The sequence below is a fragment of the Dreissena polymorpha genome, chromosome 3 (genome assembly GCF_020536995.1).
Source record: "Dreissena polymorpha isolate Duluth1 chromosome 3, UMN_Dpol_1.0, whole genome shotgun sequence".
NCBI classification, from domain to species: Eukaryota; Metazoa; Mollusca; class Bivalvia; order Myida; family Dreissenidae; genus Dreissena; species Dreissena polymorpha.
In genome coordinates this window covers 111,344,867-111,364,178 of record NC_068357.1, presented here as the reverse complement: position 1 = coordinate 111,364,178, position 19,312 = coordinate 111,344,867, and the positions used below count along the sequence as shown (strand labels likewise).

The following is a 19,312-nucleotide window of genomic DNA, read 5'->3' as shown; positions in this document are numbered from 1 at the left end:
GCATGAAATACAGAAAACAAGTACATACAATGAATTGTTTTATCAATTATTTAAAACTGAAGATTCAAATTGAACAAGAAATTGCCCTTAATAATTATACACTCTATATATTTGAACAAAAATGGAAAAATTTTAACTGTCATAAACGAGTCCAGTATGCTTTCTACCCACATCATTCATAACTATTCTTTTGTTTTTCTTTTTTTAAAACACCTACCACAAACAACTAAAGAAACATAAATACATATATATTTTTTAAATCAAAAGGAAACCACAAGATCAAAAAAGTATATAATTGTATATTTTGTGTAACATGTTTGAACATTATTGCTGCTACATAGTATCACTTTGTTTTATGATCATATACATGTATACAGTATATGTCTTATATTGAATTAAAAAAAAGATTGATTGTTTAAAATGATGCAAAGATCGGGTTGCAAATGTAAACCCATTGTTAAACGAAAACGGATTTTCCCAGTTTTTTGAAACGACAAATATAACTAAAATTAATTCTTTCATATGTGAATCTAATTGCAGAGTTAATGACACCATTAAGCAGGAATGGTTTAGTTTTTATAAATAGAAGTTGTACTCTAGGTATGTAAAGAATTTTAAAAACTACCTTTGAGTATGAATACTACTTGTATTTACTGCCTAAGAATCTACGTTTATACTTTGTAAAATTTGCCCACCCGTTGAGAATTCAGACCGGAAGATTCGCACGCAACAATATCCCGCGTGAATGACGTTATTGTCTTTGTTTAAATCAACGGGACATACATGTAGCGGATGAATTTCGTTTCGTATCTGGTTGTCCGTGCTACCGTTTACTAAGTAAAACATAAATAAAACGTATTTATTACATGAACATATCTGTTGTTAAATTCCATAGTTTATTGACGTCAAAAAGTAAAATAAGGATATGTATCACTTTTCAGTCATAGATATTATGTAGATTAATTGACTTTCTTATTTTATTTTTTGTTAAAATTATATCATAGTCAATTAAAATTTATAGTGTATCCTTACTGCCTTTACAATTAGTTTGTAACTTAGTTTCAAAATGTTTTTTTTCTCTGATTGTATTATGTTTTGAGCTTGTATTGGATGTACACAGTCTAAATAATCTTTCTATTCTGCTCTTCTCTGAGAATGTACCGTCTATTCAAACACTCATTTTGTTCCATATAATTTCAAACGTTAATTTTTTATTGAAGCATTGTCCTTTATATTCACAGATGTTTTACTGTTTACTCATGTTGGCTTTTTTTTGTATATTCCAAGCGAATGGCTATTGTTTTCCAACATTGCGGCCCATTGTGAAATTGGACTTAAGAACATAAATTTTATTAAATCTCCTGAACGAACACAATATTATTATTAAAATGTTATTTCCTCTTATAAATCGTAACCGAACGAATATAACCAAAACATTAACAGTTGTGAAATTGAAAGCGAGTTTGACTGCCGGTTTGGTTGCATATGGCCTTGGTATTAATTTTTCGATGTTAATCGGCCTTATATTTTATTTTTAACTACATGAAAATCGATATGGTGTATTTTAACAATCGAATGAGTTGTATCATTAAATAATTATTGTTGTAAGGGACAGAACTCTTTTATTCGTATAAATGTTCCTGTATATAACTTGTATATAAAAATTCCTTATGCTAGAGGCTGCGTTTAGCTTACGATGGTGTGATGTCAGTGGTGTCCATTAAATATCATGCATTAAAATTATTATATATACAATCTTGACGCCAGTTTTAAGAATATGACAACATGGATAGTGTTTAAGCACATTGTTATAATTACTATATATTTTTAAAGAGTCACATTTGTCGAGTTGGATTCAACTGGCTTCAAATTGAAACTTGTTTGGTACAGTATTTATTATTTAAGCAAATACTGTGAAGATGTTATTCAACAGTGACGTATTTAATACCAGTACATCCTTTGTTGACATGGCCATTTTGTCCTACTAGTATATAAAAAAAACATTTGCTACTAGTACAAAACATATCCTTATTAAGGGATTGTTCAACGATTGTCGACAATAAAGTTTCCAACTTTTTGTTACAGATGTTATAAAATTAAACATCACGGAGCGAAACAACACTCACGAAGTAGACTTTTACCGAAAATAAATGTTCGTTTACGACTAATCATCATATCAGCACATTGATAAAATAACACGTACTCGTATAAAGCGTAACAAACGCGAAACGACGGAATAATGTTAAGTGTTTCTAACGTTTTCGTTTTATTTTAAGGCAAGACACGCATTCAATATATGGAATATTAAATGCATATAAGGGAGTTTCAGCCTGAATGGCCGAGTTTTTCAGGCGATAGCTATTTAATTCAAAGATCAATGGTTTGCGCCAAGGTGGAATTAATTTTTTTCAGTTTATTCTTTCATTTATTAATATTGTTTTATACTGGAGTGTCCGATGTTTCCAATTATCAATTTAAAGCTTTAAGTGACGACTTACTTCAAATGCAAACTTCTTTGAACAAGTCCCTTTAAACGGATGTATATGTATATACGGTTTAACTAGCGTGTGTGCATAGCGAACGTGTTTATCGGCTGAATGGAGCCATATTCATATCGTCGATTCAAACTTCCTATATGTAAAATTGCAATATGGACGAGGATATATTCAGGAGTTTTTATCAACTTCTATTCATTTCAACATGGATAAAATACCACATAAGTAAGTTTGTTTCCTAACTAGTTGTGTATGTTTATGTTATTTACTTGGAATTGTAAAAACAATAAAGCTTGCTAAAATAATAGCATTTAGACATTATTAGAGACATGATGTTTTACTTATATTGTTAAAAACATATTTTATCTTTACAATCACGATTTAAAACCAAATATGCTATACGATATTATAGTAAATGTTTACTTGCAAACAAATGTAGAACGGAAAGATAATAATCTTGTACCTGAATTATCGTAATCGGTAAGGTTAAGTGGTTACACACAGCAACATACGCGCTTCATTTATTAATTCACATGTAAAAAAATCCTTAAATGATAGTTATGCACAAATAACCAGGCCCAGATTCAGATCCCAGTGTGTAGATGTTTGCGTGCGAACTAATGTTAATACTACACAATTTTGGAAGTAGTTTGGTCTTACTACGATTCACCAAATCACACACAAATGGAGGTTTGAGTGCAAACTATTGTAACTGCTTAATATTCCTTGATGAGTTACATTTGTTTTATTCTCAACAGCATTCTCATAGAAATAAGTGCCGTTGGAAACGAGAAGAGATTGTCTAATTTTTATATAATTTGCTGTATAAAACAATGTTAGAAAGATTTTATTTTAAAGGAGTCTTATGTCCTAGTCTAATAAAACACACAACGAAAACGGAAAACGCGTTTTTTCACAGATTAATACATTTATGCAAAAAAGGACGATACGATACGCCACTGTCACATTGTCAAACTGTGAAAGAATATGCAATCGCATCGTTTAATATACGCGGAAAACAGTGCCGTTTTGCGAAAATAAATGATTTCGCAAACGCGTGCATCGTTATGATGAAAAAGGTACAAGAACATTATATATTTAAAGCAATTTTAAAATAAAGAGATGGTCTGTTTTACTGCCCGTGCACAATCATCTTTTGAGTAACAAGTGTGGAACACAGTACTATACTTTGAATAAATTGTCCATTCATTAATGAGAGCATTCTTATGAGTATATTTGTTGAATATAAGTTGATGTAATGCATTTATATAACCTTTTTAAGTCTTAAAACTGTTCATTTGATGAAGAATGATAATGAACGAAAGACATTTAACAGCACAGGTAATCATTTAGAATCTGCGTCTTCAAATAGGTCAGGTAAAATAAAACTCAGGTAAAATCAGCGATTACTTACCCAAACTGTTAACAGCGCGTTTAGCTTAAGATCAGAAAAAAATCTATGTACGGATATTAAAGGTTTATACTGAACAAACTAATCACAGATAAATAAGAGTCACTCACGTTTAACAAGCATTATTTACATCTAATGAATAGTGTTTGTTTTACAGCATAGTGATATGTTGTCGGCATCCTTCATGACGATAATATATGTCTTCTAAACTAAGACGGAAATCAGTCATAAGTTTTCTGAAATAATGTTAGACGCAGCAAAAACATTCATTTCATTCTATAAAAACCAATGGTTGCGTACCCCTAGTAAGAAGATCATATGACTTATCAATGAACGTCACGCACCGGAATATTAAGTAAACAAATTTAGTTTTTTGGTTATAGCTCAAAATTATATTTATGTATCTTTTGGTGCTTTTATGTGCAATCTTTAAATGTTAGTTTATGTATGCGACTGTCAGAATTAAACGAAAATAAAAACATTAATCGATAGAACGGCCGTGACTGACGATTATGAGCGGAGCTTTGTAAGAAATAGTAGAATTTTATGGAAGGGAAACCCCGCCAGTAATATTTATCACCAGAAATGTTGCACGTGTTGAGTATTCAGCTGATATGTTCTATGTTGCAATGATTTATTATCCATACATGTAAAATGAAATCCGTTCTAATAAACAAAGTTTGCTATTTTATATTTCAATTTTCGAAAATGCTAATTCTTAAGGTGGAGACATCACACAAGTTTATCATGTGCATTGTGGAATTAAAACTATTCAATTAACTAGAAATGGCGCGGCAGAGGCCGACGCGTATCCCCACGCCGAATGTTTGACCTAGGTGTGCCCCAGGGTTGGTAATGGGGCCATGCATAGCTGAGATTGACCGTATTGTCATAAGAGAAGTTCATCATCAATTAGAAGTGAATTGGTGTAGAAAGGAAGAAGTTATAGTAAAAGGCAATTTTGGGTGGGTGTGACATATGTGGGCAGGGCGCCCCAGGGTTGGTTATTGTGCCATGCATAGTTGAGATTGACCGTATTGTCATAAGATAAGTTCAGTATCAATTTGAAGTGAATCGGTGTAGAAATGAAGAAATTATAGTAAAAGGCAATTTTGGGCGGGTGTGGTCTATGTGGGCGGGGCCCCAGGGTTGGTAATGGGGCCATGCATAGTTGAGATTGACCGTATTGTCATAAGAGAGGTTCAGTATCAATTTGAAGTGAATCGGTGTAGAAATAAAGAAATTATAGTAAAAGGCAATTTTGGGTGGGTGTGGTCTATGTGGGCGGGGCGCCCCAGGGTTGGTAATGGGGCCATGCATAGTTGAGATTGACTGTATTGTCATAAGAGAAGTTCAATATCAATTTGAAGTGAATCGGTGTAGAAATGAAGAAATTATAGTAAAGGCAATTTTGGGTGGGTGTGGTCTATGTGGGCGGGGCCCCAGGGTTGGTTATGGGGCCATGCATAGTTGAGATTGACCCTAATGTCATAAGAGAAGTTAAGTATCAATTTGAAGTGAATCCGTGTAGAAATGAAAAAATTATAGTAAATGGAATTTTTTGGTGGGTGTGGCCTATGTGGGCGGGCGCCCCAGGGTTGGGATTGGGGCCATGCATAGTTGAGATTGACTCTAATGTCATAACAAAAGTTCAGTATCAATTTGAAGTGAATCCGTGTAGAAATGAAAAAAATTATAGTAAATGGAAATTTTTGGTGGGTGTGGCCTATGTGGGCGGGGCGCCCCAGGGTTGGGAATGGGGCCATGCATGGTTGAGATTGACCGTATTGTCATAAGAGAGGTCCAGTATCAATTTGAAGTGAATCGGTGTAGAAATAAAGAAGTAAATGTAAAATAACCTAAAAAAATGAGTGATAATTTCTGACGCGGCCCCACCCCAACCGCTATAACTTTTGACCCAGGGGTCAGATCAAAATTCCAAATAGTGCAGGGTCGCACATATGCTAATAGCTACCATGTGTGTAAGTTTCAAGGTTCTAGTGCTTTTAGTGTAGGAGGAGATAGTGGCCAGGACGGACGGACAGACAGACAGACAGACAGACGGACGGACGGACGGACGGACGGACGGACGGCGGAGATAACCACAATATCCTAACCTTTTTTTCAAAAAGCGTGGGGATAATTAAAAAATGTTAAAAATGTAAACAATAATTTCTTTTATTTTGAAATCGCATACACAACGCACAAAACTTTGTCACAACTCTAACGCTTCTTTACAAAGGTGAATGCTAAAGTATACGCATTGGTAAGATTAAATTAAAAGAACTGCTAATTTTCACTGTGAGCATGTAAAAACGTATAGCTTTGTCAACGCGTATCTTTACATCTTGCAATGTTACAAGTTTACATTTGCACAGTTCTAAAGTCTGTAATCTAAACGCGGTGGAAGCGACAAAATTATTGATCGTATTAGCCAGGATACAACGCTACGCTTACGGGCCGGCAGCTATTGTGACATGACTTCGAAAGCGAGAACACACTTGAACTAGGTTAGATGGTGAAAATTCATAGGGCATGAATATTCCATTACATCACAGGCAGCAGTATCATAAATTTGCCCCCCCCCCCGGGGACCCTACCCCCCCCCCCCGGGGACCCAACCTCCCCCCCCCAACTATTGTGTATGGTTTGACTTTTCAACAACGAATATTGACAAAAATACACAGTTTGAAAAAATAACCCTCGTATTGTTATTATATATACACACGGTATGAAACATACTATCTGTCTATTGCTGAAAGATTGTGGAACACTGGACGTGACCTTTTTCACCGAAAACACACATGTTCCCATGCAGTTGCCGACAAAATGCAACTGGGTTCGTTAAAAGACAGTAAAAGCAACGAGATTACACTACTAACCGATCTCCTGCTCGGCTAATAACTTTAATATTCAATTAAATTTGACTTTCACGCTATATGTCACTCGGTGTTTCATCTACACATGCACACCATTTTAATTTTATAACGCGTCATCTGGTTGGTTGTTCTCATTGTGTTGGCCAATGATATGGCGTTTTAGAACCGAGCATTCGATCGACAAAATATGACAGCAAAACACAGACATGTAGCGAGAAAGTCGAATTTAATGGAATATTAAAGTTATTAGCCGAGCAGGAGATCGGTTAGTAGTGTTGTTTTTCCTCCTGGTTTAAAGCGTGATGTGTATTTTTAAAAAGGGTGTTATTTTCAACATTTTTTCGTTTATAGAGGGTTTCGAAAAATAAACGTTGTTCTTCTAGTATTTGAGTTCTGTTTGTTATATCTTTGCCATTGACTACTAATTTGTGTACAGTTTTTTGTTCACTTCTACGTTTTTCAATGTTTGCGAAATATTTTGTGTTTTTTTCATTGTGTTCAACATGCTGAGCACGCGCTCTTAGTATTATTCCATTGAGATGTGTATGATAGATTCCATCTAATATTTGTTTTTTTAATGTTATTTCATTTTCAATGTCGGTGGTATCATTTGTGTTTGTTTGGTGCAATTGTTTTTCAAGTGTTTCAATGGTTTTGATGGTTTCAGTTTCAAGTTTGTGTGTTTCTTTTTGTTTAAATGATGTGTATCTAATTGTTGTGTTGCGTATATTTCCTTTAATTACTTCCCATAAGGTGTTTGGGTTTGCATCTTTATTATTTTGAACTGTATTTAATATTTCCTGTTTTATTTGTGTTTGATATTGTGTATCTAATAAGATGCTCTTGTTAATTTTAAAGTATCCTGGGCCTCTTTCAGTTTGTATATTGTGCAGTTTAAGTTCAACTAGAGAGTGGTCAGTCATGAATCCTGGTTTTATGTTACACGTGTCAATAATGTTGCAAAGAGATTCAGATATTAAAAAATAGTCTAATCTACAAAATATTGTTGGTTTTGTGTTTGAGTGCCAGGTGAATTTGCTTTCGTTTGGATATATTGTACGCCAGATGTCTATCATATTGTAGTTTTCAATTATGTTATTTAAAATGTTTCTATTTTTAGGATGAGTATAAAGGTTTCCATTCTTTTTGTCTAATAATGGGTATTAAAATCACCACCGATTATAATGTTTTTATCTTGGTTATTAATTATAAAGGATTGTAATGTTTCATAGAATGTGGAATCATCTATGTTAGGGCCGTAAACATTAATTAATGTTAATTCTGTTTCGTGTATTTTGATATCTATACTTGCTTGTCTGCCAATTATTATTTCGTTAAAGTTATTGACTGTGATCCCTATATTATTTTTTATCAGAAAGGCAATGCCTTGTTTATTTGTATGTTGTCCACTAAGATAGATGTCTCCGTCCCATTCATCTTTTAAGGTTTGTGCTAAAGTATGTGTCAAGTGACTTTCTTGTAGTAGGCATATACTATATTTTTTTTCGTCTAACCATTTGAAGATTTTAATGCGTTTGTCTTTATTGTTTAGCCCTTTTACGTTCAGAGTGCATAATTTAATCATTTAAAGAGAGGGAGGGTGTGTAAATATTATTATGTGGGTTTGTCCAGTAAGTTTCTATTTTAAAGATGTCCGTCCATACATACAAAATTAGAAAACAAAAATTAAAGATCCAAAAATATGAAGATTCTATAGACGTGAAGAAGTGAAAAGAAATAATGACAGAAGGAAGAAAAATGAGCTGTAAAATATGAATCCCAAAACAGGTATCTTGGAGCAATATATATAATACAATATTCATAACTTTCAGCTTCTGCATGTTTAGACACAAACAATTCAGCAACTTAAACACAAACATACAGTATAAGAACAAAATAACAAAAAGTACAAAAGGAGGCTTAAGGTATAATGAATGATTGTGGTTGCAATCAAACATAGGGGCTTATTTACATTAAAATACATGATTTACAACATATGAAAATATATTATATGTAATTTTATGGGTAATGTATTATGTATGGTGAAACATAAACATGTGACAAACAAACTACTGTCTTCATAATTCACACAAATAAAACCCGAATGCAACAATGTATGATGGTTCATTTTATTTCTACTTTTTATATGTTTATAATTTAAATAATTATTAATTAAGCAATAAAGTTGGATAATTTGGAAAAATCTACACTTAAATATACTTATTACAAATACATTTGAGCTAAACATATATTTATGGAAAGAAAAAACATCACCAGATATATTAAATTAAGGATTTTCATCAACATTCGTGTATTGCAGATATCAATTATATTCATTGAAAACATTTGGTAAGAAAGAAAAAACACATCCCTAAAATGAAAAATTTTTCATTGACATTCATATTTCTAATAATTAGAACATTTCGCAATAATTTTTTATATGGAAAGCTCACTTAATCCAGACTTACTTATTTCATAAAAACTGCATTTACACATACTTTTTACACATGTACACGTGTTAATCATATAATTAATGAAAGGATACATATCTCGGATAATAAGAATTTTCATCAAAGTTCACTTGTTGCAGATATCAATTACATTCATTTATAGACATGACAATATTTAAAACATATATCAAAACTTATTTATGTTCTAAAATATGTGTCCTTTACAGACTCTTATTTTAAACATTAATAAAGAAAACGAACAAGTCCAGTTGAATAATTAACCATTGTGATAAACTGCGTATTTTGTAAAGAACAATTACATTCATATCTATCTTTACATCTGAGATATAGTATACAAGAAAAGGCTAGTTTACAATAGTTGTAGTTCTTACCACTCACAGTAGAATTATAAGCATAGAGTAGTTTTAAAGGAGCCAATATAAGAACATGTAGTTTTATCTTGTCAAGCTTACATGTATAAAGGAAAATAATCAATGTGATCAGATAAACCGTTAAAATATAATTATAAGGATGTTTAATTTTCAATAATTTAAGAGCATCAGTAGAAATTGCAATTTACAATATTTTTTTCTTTAAAGAGCAATACATTGTTCGTAATAGACCCATACGGATAGGTATAGGGATAACAATCATAAAATGTGCAACACAATCCTCTGTGCCAGAGTATGGAACATAATAAAAACAAGTACAATCATAAAATGTGCAACACAATCATCTGTGCCAGAGTATGGAACATAATAAAAACAAGTACAATCATAAAATGTGCAACACAATCATCTGTGCCAGAGTATGGAACATAATAAAAACAAGTACAATCATAAAATGTGCATCACAATCATCTGTGCCAGAGTATGGAACATAATAAAAACAAGTACAATGTCTGTATTTACATTGAATACAATAGTTTCTGACTTTCAAAAAGGATGTAATTTAGTTCAATAGTTCCCCTGTAATGTTTGTACATCACTATGTAGGTTAGGTTTATTAATGCATACATTATCCACAAATCTTAATGCAGCAACCAGTTAATAAATTGGGAATATTTACTGTTGATTATGACATTTGATGTGTAATTTACATAACCGTAGTTCATACATCTTCACAGATTTTAAAATTAATGGGATTAGTATTTTAAACTAGATAAGGACTATGTTCTGCACTGTATTATTGCATAAGTGCTATATGGTCATGCTAAAAATAGAAAGTATGATTCTATAGTCAATTTTTCAATCCAACAGGTGATTTTATAGTTAGTATCTTTATTTACTTTGTGATTGCTGCTTGCAATTAATCGTAGTTTTTGGTAAAGGCTATATGGTCATGCTAAAAAAAGAAACTATAAATCTATAGTCTATTTTTTTTTACCCAGCCGGTGATTATATAGTTAGTATCTTTATTTACTTGTGTGATTTCTGCTTTCGATTAATCAATTGCTAATTTCTACAAAATTAGACATAAATTGTTTTGTTTTTTTGTTTTAGAAAAAAAAAATTATTAATGTCTTTTTTTAAAGTTATATGATTATTCCAAAGATTAGGTTAAGGTGTTTGTTAAACATCTACGTACATAAATTTTAGAAGATAACAACACAAACGGGTTCAACATAGAACAGATTAAAGCTAAAAATGCGCTGTTTTGGTTTTACATGTAATATAGATGTACAGTCATAAAATTAGAAACATACCACTTATGCAAGTAATGTTCATTTCTCCGGGTGTCCGCTCACGCCATTTCTTCTATATTGCCTAAAGCTTTCGATAACATCATTCACATTATCATATATGTCGAATTTGATTCGCTCACCGGCAACAGTTTGTCCATATACCGCCCCATTAAAATACCACGCACTGTCAATATTTGGATGCAGAAGAAGCCTGTTGATTAAGCCCTGGTTCGGTTTCGTGACATCGTCAACCAGCTTGTAACCGTTGCTCTTCATTGGAGCCCATTTCCGCATGATGGCAGATTTCGCAGAGTTGTTGCGTAGCTTTATAAGTACGGGGCTCGGTTAGTAGTGTAATCTGTTGCGTTTACTGTCTTTTAACGAACCCAGTTGCTTTTTGTCGGCAACTGCATGGGAACATGTGTGTTTTCAATGAAAAAGGTCACGTCCAGTGTTCCACAATCTTTCAGCAATAGGCATATAGTGCGTTTCATACCTTGTGTATATATAATACCTATAAGAGGGGTATTTTTTTAAACTGTTATTTTTTGTCAATGTTCGTTGTTGGAAAGTTAAACCATACACAATAGGTGTACATTTAACAATCTGGAACCCCTGGGGTAAGCTCGGGGGGGGGGGTATGGTCCGGGGGGGGGGGGGGCAATTTTTTTTTATGATACTGCTGCCTGTGCATTACATGGGAATGCAACACCACCACAAACTAGTTGAACGTTACCAAGCTGAGTCGGGTCTGTGTTCAATAGATAATGGGGCAGACTTCCATTCAAATCAGAATTAATGTTTAAACCTTAAACGGTAAAGAAAAAAACTAAATTAATTAATGTCATTTGTAATGTTTATTTGAATTTTGTTACCAAGTAAATTGTTTACAGTAAGCAGGTGGTTGAACACCGCGTATGGTGTGACCCAATGCGCCTAGCACCTATCTGCATCCATGAACATAAAAATGACGATGGTGAAATAGCCAAATCTTAATAAATCCTTACCTAGGGCCTATTCACTCCCGCTGAACAACGTTACAATGAGAGGTGCGTCTGTACGACAGCGCGATACAGCGTCATAACTACAACGGTTACGGCGTCTTTCCACAGTTTGTTGACGATACGGGAATTTGTTAAAATAAATGGTAAATAACGGTTATCTTAAATAGTTTTTGTATGTGTAAGCCAACGTTTATTTAGATACGGATATTGTGTTCCTCTTTCATAGCCTGCCATGTAATTTATTCCTATCTTATCAATAAAATGGAAGTTATACAGACCTGTATAGACAACTCATAAAATCCTTGAATATAATTCAAAGTCTGACATTAAACAGAAGAAAATGCAAACTAGCGTTAGCAAGAAAGAATATTGAATCAATCTTATCAAGATATGTCTCAAAATTAACTGCATGTAAGTGTAACGAGATAAATTTTGATTAATTAAAATGTTACGGCGCCTTACAGATAGTGTTACAGTGCATTTACTACACCATGTTTAAGGTTACGGTAAAGTATCGACAGGAACTATGGGTTTCGGTAAATATCAAGTTCGGTAAATTGTATTTATATAGTAAATATTGTGGAGGTTTCGGTAAAATGGATCTTTATAGAGGTATACCTACAATGAGGTGTTAATGACACCTATTATTGGCTTTCATCAGGGGCATATATTTGCAAGCCGGTGATTATTTTTTATTGACTAATTAATGCAATGCCAACAGTAAAGAAGTTAGGGGCATGAATGAGCTGCCACTGAAACTTTAATTGGATACGACCTTTAGCGCCTCGGACCCGAACGTAATATGAAGGTGCACATTGGCGAATTAAAGGGATCTTTTCACGCTTTGGTAAATTGACAAAATTGAAAAAAGGTTTTTCCAGATTCGCAAATTTTCGTTTTAGTTATGATATTTGTGAGGAAACAGTAATACTGAACATTTACCATGGTCTAATATATAGCCATTATATGCATCTTTTGACGATTTTAAAACCTAAAAATTATAAAGCGTTGCAACGCGAAACGATTGAATAATTTGGAGAGTTCTGTTTTTGTCGTTAAATTTTGTGAAACTACGAAGATTGCTTATATAAGGTATAAAATACGTTCAGTATGTGTACACGGCGGAATAGCTCAGTAGGATAAAGCGTTTTTACTTCAGGACTCTGGCAGGACTCCAGGGGTCACCTGGTCCGGGCAATGTTCTTTTCCTTTTTTTAATTTTATTCTTGATTTTTTACTGCAGCTTTTACGATCCAATGTTTACATTTATCGATATAAAGCATTTAATGAATAAGTTAAAAAATGCCAAAATCTGTGAAAAGGCCCCTTTAAAGCAGCATGCGGATGGTACAAAATAAAAATAAATGACAATATTCACAATAAGCGTCTGTTTTATTTAAAAGCGCATTAACACATCTCCTTAAAATGTCCTTCTAGTAATTACAGTAAATCCTGTACTAAGCCTTCAATGAAAAAAATAAAAATGTGCCATTCCAGATAGCTAAATGATAATATGTGGTGAAATGAATACATTGAAAATATTTGCTTGTTTGCAGTGAGATAAAAGAATATATCATCATCGGTAAGGGAGATAATTCGTATTTTCATGAGCGCGTAGCGCGAGTGAGTGTTGAAATTATCTCCATTACTTGTGATGATATAATCGAATATGTTACGGTAAGCAAATAAGTATTATATTTATTATATGCTATCGTATTTTGTGTATATCAATGTTTGACAATTTGACGAGTTATTTCAACAAAACGTGTTCTGAGCGCCAAACTGATGACGTACGTCATTTGTAGCAATGAAGCTGTTAATGAAGTCGTCAATTCCGCGCGTGTATCTACGTCATATTGCACACGCGCAAAATGAATTTCGTTGAAACGCATCAAATGGCCAAAAATGAATAAGGTTAAATAAAGTTAGCATATAAGAAGTAGAACATGTGTTTGTTTGCCGCATATCTTATATATCTTATATCTCACGGCAAAAAAACAAATAGTATCGACTAGTCAGAAGGACACATTAAAGGGTACACCATGATACTTGATTAAAATAAAAACGATTTGAAACACATGGATCACCTGATTCAACATCGCTAGTTTAAATAAAGAAATTCATAAAAGAAAACAATTAACCCAATCAGCACTATTGACGCCTTGATACGTCTTTTGCAAATAAAGTATTTCCAAATCAGGCAGCTCCTTTAGGAGCTGCTTGATCAGGATGCACTTTATTTGCCTATGCGTTACCAAAGAAAAAGCATTTGACTAATGCCAAACCAAAAGTGAACATATTGAATTGAAGTGAACATATCAAACAGTGTCAGTGAAAGTGATCTTAAGTATTCAAGGAAAACAGGTCAAACTTGAAAGTGCACTGGCCTATAGTTACTTAGGCGGATTTACAAGCCTTTTTATGGCGTGTCATGGAAGGCCTCCACGAGTACGATTTCCCGCACGGGCATGTATACAGTTTGTCTCCGTGTTTCTCTTGTACATGATCCAGCAGTACAGCCCTTGAATTAAGAACTACCCCACAAAAGTCACATTTGTGTTCCTTTTTGGTACTCTGCTGTTGGCAAGTCTGCAAGTGTCGCCTTAAGCACGACTTGAAGCCAAATGATGTTCCACATTTACATGAAAACGGTTTCGAACCTATATGTTTGTTCATATGCCCTTTCGTGGTATTTCTTTCCACATGTTGCACAAATGAACTTACACACATCGGCATGTTTCTCATCACGATGTCTCTTTAAAGCAGCGCGATTATTGAACCTCTGGCTACAAGATTCACACAAAAATGGGGTTTCTCCGTGAACAACTCTAACATGAGTCCGTAGATCATATGAGGAGGCGTAAGTTTTACCACACGTGGGACACTCGTCCTTCTTCTTCTGGTGGACGGAACGCTTATGGCGGTAAAGATTGCCCCTAGAGTTTGTATTATATGGACAGCTGGGGCATGAGAACAGATCTACCTTCTGTTTTGTGACAATAGGCGTCGATGTACACGGTCCAGATGTTCCCTCAGGCACATCGTTGTTGTTCCAATCAATGACGACCTCCATACTAACGTCCAAAATGCTATTATCGTGGAACGAAATCTCCATGTTTGTAAATTTGCCTTCCTGCAGGCGCTGTAACGTTGTAAAGAAGACACCGTAACGTGTTTTAGTTGTAAGAGAAGATACCGTAACATGTACGCGGAGTTGACATGCTACAACTATTTTGCAAAATCGGATAGAAATCACCAGTAATACTATACACATGGGCGTCACATGTGTGTAAAAGAGTGAACTTGATAAAAACCATTGAAAATAATTATCGTGACAGAAACTGCAAGCCAGAAACAACGAATTAATTGGATTTTCTATGTTTTGAGCTTGAAATTCTTTCTTTTATCATGATTTCACGCTAGAAAATGTATCGATAGCTTCGGTAGCGAGTAAAGAAACATCAATAAATAAAAATAAATGCCATATTCCGTTTATGTGTAAGTTTAAACAAAGAATTTACCTGTTTAAACGCGTGTGTATGTCTATAACTGTCAAGACGCTGTAACCGTTGTAGTTATGACGCCGTATCGCGTTTTCGTACAGACGCACCTCTCATTGTAACATAGATCAGCGGGAGTGCTATTGACCATATGTATGCACTATTTCGACGCTCTGTCGCGTTGAAAAAAGTTTGGTTTACACCAAAACGCGATGCTACAGTGCCCTCTTAAATGAATAGCGAACAGCTGCAATACATTCATCCTGTTGATTAATGACAAGTAAACGATTGAAGTATAATTTGCATCGTACAGTTAACTAAAGGATTGTAGTACCTTTCCAATAACAAAATTGAAGGAAAGGGTAGTATATATTGGTCAGCATTTGGGGAATGGGAGGAGCAAAATATTATTTATAATTAATTTTGTGAACATTTTTTTCTACTTTCTAACATTAAGCATGCATTGTATTTAATTATTGTGCATGCCCATACAAAGCGGAAGGAATGAGAATGGCAATGTTCATCAACCTTGTCCTTCCATAACGTCAATAAAACATTTATATTTTTATTCCATCATTATTTTCTGTCTCTTAAACATCAATTCACAGACAGTAAATGTCAATCTTCAGTGTAATATCGTAATGTATTATAAAACGCGTACGCAGTAATGCTACCTTGTTTTTTTTAGATTAAATTGGTTCCCTTTCCCTAGTTTCTTATTCGAATAAAGAACGAGGAACATTTCCATAGACATTATTCAAACTAATTTATTTAACGTATTTAATAAATTGTTTTAAGAAAAATAATAAATACATTGTTTAAATTAACCAAAACCAAATAGCAAGAATACACTGTATGTATCACGATACATATCGATGTTTCTCCCTCGCTCTTGGATTTCTCTTTTAAACCGAACCGACATTTTCTACGTCGAATACTAACTTCACTTCTATGAAACTTAAACCCTATTCAATTTTGAACCTTTATGTGAAATAAACATTAAATCTAGTACATTTCAACATAATTGTTTTTACTTATTTAACATTTTCTTTGCGCGACTGAATAAGGAACCAGTTTCTTTTTCCTTATTTAGGCAAAATAATGAATAATCTTTTTTTTTCCTTCAGCATAAAATTATATAACTAACGTGCCCTACATATATAACAAAGCATTGTAAATGTACATGTATATGAAGGTTGGTTAGCTTAAACATATTTATTGCATGAAATATGCATGGTATAGGATTACAAGTTTTTGCAATAATATCTGAATCCCTCTCCCAGATTATTGTATAACATAAATTGCTAAATACATTTTTTTAGGTCATAAACAATCAGTTAGTGTAACATATAAAAAAATTACTAAACATGAAAGTAGGTAAACAATTAATTTTTAAGTTATTGATAAGAGTTATCTTCTAATAATAATTGCATACACAATTAACAGTCTTTTTGAACCTGTACCGTTCTAAACACCATGTCATTAAAATTCGAAGACATGTTGGGTTCACAACATAGCGAAACTTAAGAAACGGTTATGGTTCAATTTGCTTATTGTGAATCCCCTTAAGGGTACACATTTTAAACATTTAAAAAAGTAATGCCACTCATTTTCACAAGGAGCTCAGCAATAACAAGATGGATTAACGATACGATTTGATCTATAAAGATCGCAGTATAAATTACTTCCGAAAAGTCTAGTGTGAGCAATGTTTACTTTTCTACTGCCTATATTATAGTAGTTTGGGCACACAGATGACTGTGGGGTTATCGCTGATCTGAGAGACGAGATTGATGGTTTTTCTCTTGTGTCTATATTAAGGTCATTCCAAAATTTTATTGTAGATGGAAAATACGAATTACTGTATGATGTTAATCGAAATTAGTGAAATGTTGGGCATTTTTCACTGTTGAATTGAGCTCAAAAGAATTAGCAGGTCAAACAAGTTAGTTAAAATATGGTAACTGACCAATTATCTGCAACTCATCTTGCTTACAGTTGTTTATCAAAACATGTATATTATATTCGATATTTTACATGACTGCCTCAGTCCTCAAAGCCCAGCGGAACTGTCTTTATATTAGGATCGGAGTTAGTGTTCGTGTGTCGTATGAATAGATATCATTGCAGGAAAACGAATCATTTCTGTCGTCACTTGTCAAACGAAAGTACGGTTTATATTCGAATGCATTATTTGTCTCTCTCCGGGATATTGTTGTAGTATGTTGATGTTGCATTAACAAATATAAGTGTATATGAAGTGAAAACACCAAAAAAACAACGGTTGCGATAAACACCTTTAAACATAGCATATACAGTTAGATGCGTCCAATGTCACTTTAAAGTGAATTTAATAGAACGTTACTAGCTTTTTCATTTTTTTCCTCGAGGCTAAGGGCCCAACACCAGATTCTGTATATAAGTTCTCTTAACTTCAGAAGAGGGGTAACCTACAAGCAATTCTAGCAACTTCCAATTAAGTTTTTAAGCCTATTGCTTTCATATTCAGTACAATCGTCCCAAACTTTACTTGCATACTCGAAAAACTTGGAAGAATAAAGGTTCTATAGATTGTAAGTATGTTGCTTTTCGATAGTATAAACTTAAGTTTTTGAAGAAAATTAATTTATTTTTGAACATGAATCACAAACAGTATTTACATCGTACGACAATTTCGCATTTGAACTCAATTTAACCCCAACATGTTTATGGTTGTTTGATGATGATAACACGGTATTTGGAAATTAGAGTTTTAATGCGTCTCAAGATAAGGTGTTCGACACAAAATTGAATTCAGTTTAATTTGGATTTAAAGACATAAGCCATTGCCTGACCAACAGTTTAACTTGTCAAGGTAAGAGTTAATAATTGCGGTTATTTCGGAAATGTCTTTAGAAGCATACGCAAGAGAAGTGTCGTCAGCAAATAGTCTAGTAAGACTATCAAGATTTTCAGATATATCATTAATGTAGATAAAGAATAATACAGGACCCTGGGGTACACCTGCTTTAATAGGCTTACTGTCAGAGATGGTATCTTTAATAAGACCTGGTTGTGACCTGTTTGAGATATATTAAGTAAGCCATAGTTATTCATGTTTAAAACAATACGCTTCAAGTTTGTGAATAAGACCTCTGTTCCACACTCTATCGAACACAAAACAAGACAAGTTTATTTCTTTTCATTCAGATTTTTACAGAGTCTTACATTTCTAACAGTTGATAGACAGCGCTATGACCCGAAATCCTGTTTCATAGACATAGACATAGACATTTCTATTAAGTAATATAGGCCACCGGCCCAAAATACAGCATTTACAAGATATATCAGGCAGAGTGATACATAATCATATAATCATACATTTTAGAAACATTTAGGCAAAAAAGAAAAAAGTTTCTGAAATGATACACATGATTAAAATGTTAGATCGAGCATTACAAAAATATATTCAAGTATGTATGTTTAAAATTTCTTTTCTTCTCACAAGCGACTTTTGCAAAAACTTAGCAATCCTTATTATATTATGTTCATCTTTTAAGCATGAGATAGAATAAAACATTTGATGAGATCGGTTTCTTAACCAGTCAGGTTTAGAGAATGTTTGCCTAAATGTTTCGTATTCATTACATTCAAAAAAGAAATGATATTCATCTTCAACTACGCTTAGATTATTTTTTACACATAATGGACACAATCTTAAATGTCTATCTATTGATAAATGTCGACCTTTCTCAATCATGAGATCATGCGCTGAGCAACGAAAACTTGACAAAGTTTTCCTTAAAACAAAAGACATATTGATATTCAGATATGGTTCACAGTACAAATCAGTTTAAAAAAATCTATAATGCAATGCTTAAGGAGAATTGTCAATTTTTGATTTCCATAC

At 33.4% G+C, this 19,312-nt stretch overlaps 1 protein-coding gene across 10 annotated transcripts in view; it reads left to right on the top strand.

The window, feature by feature from the left end:
• The first annotated feature begins 2,223 nt into the window (after positions 1–2,223).
• LOC127871026 (hemicentin-1-like) overlaps positions 2,224–19,312 on the top strand; it is a 71,742-nt gene continuing 54,653 nt past the window's right edge. For 7 of the 10 annotated variants that reach the window (XR_008045046.1, XR_008045047.1, XM_052413635.1 and 4 more), the window contains exon 1: positions 2,224–2,720. Coding sequence is in view for 7 of the 10 variants with exons in the window: in XM_052413635.1 (XP_052269595.1) it covers positions 2,651–2,720 (70 nt within the window). In the remaining 3 variants the exon portion in view is untranslated. The remainder of the gene's footprint in view (positions 2,721–19,312) is intronic. The other 3 variants (XM_052413636.1, XM_052413637.1, XM_052413643.1) reach the window with 2 other exon arrangements.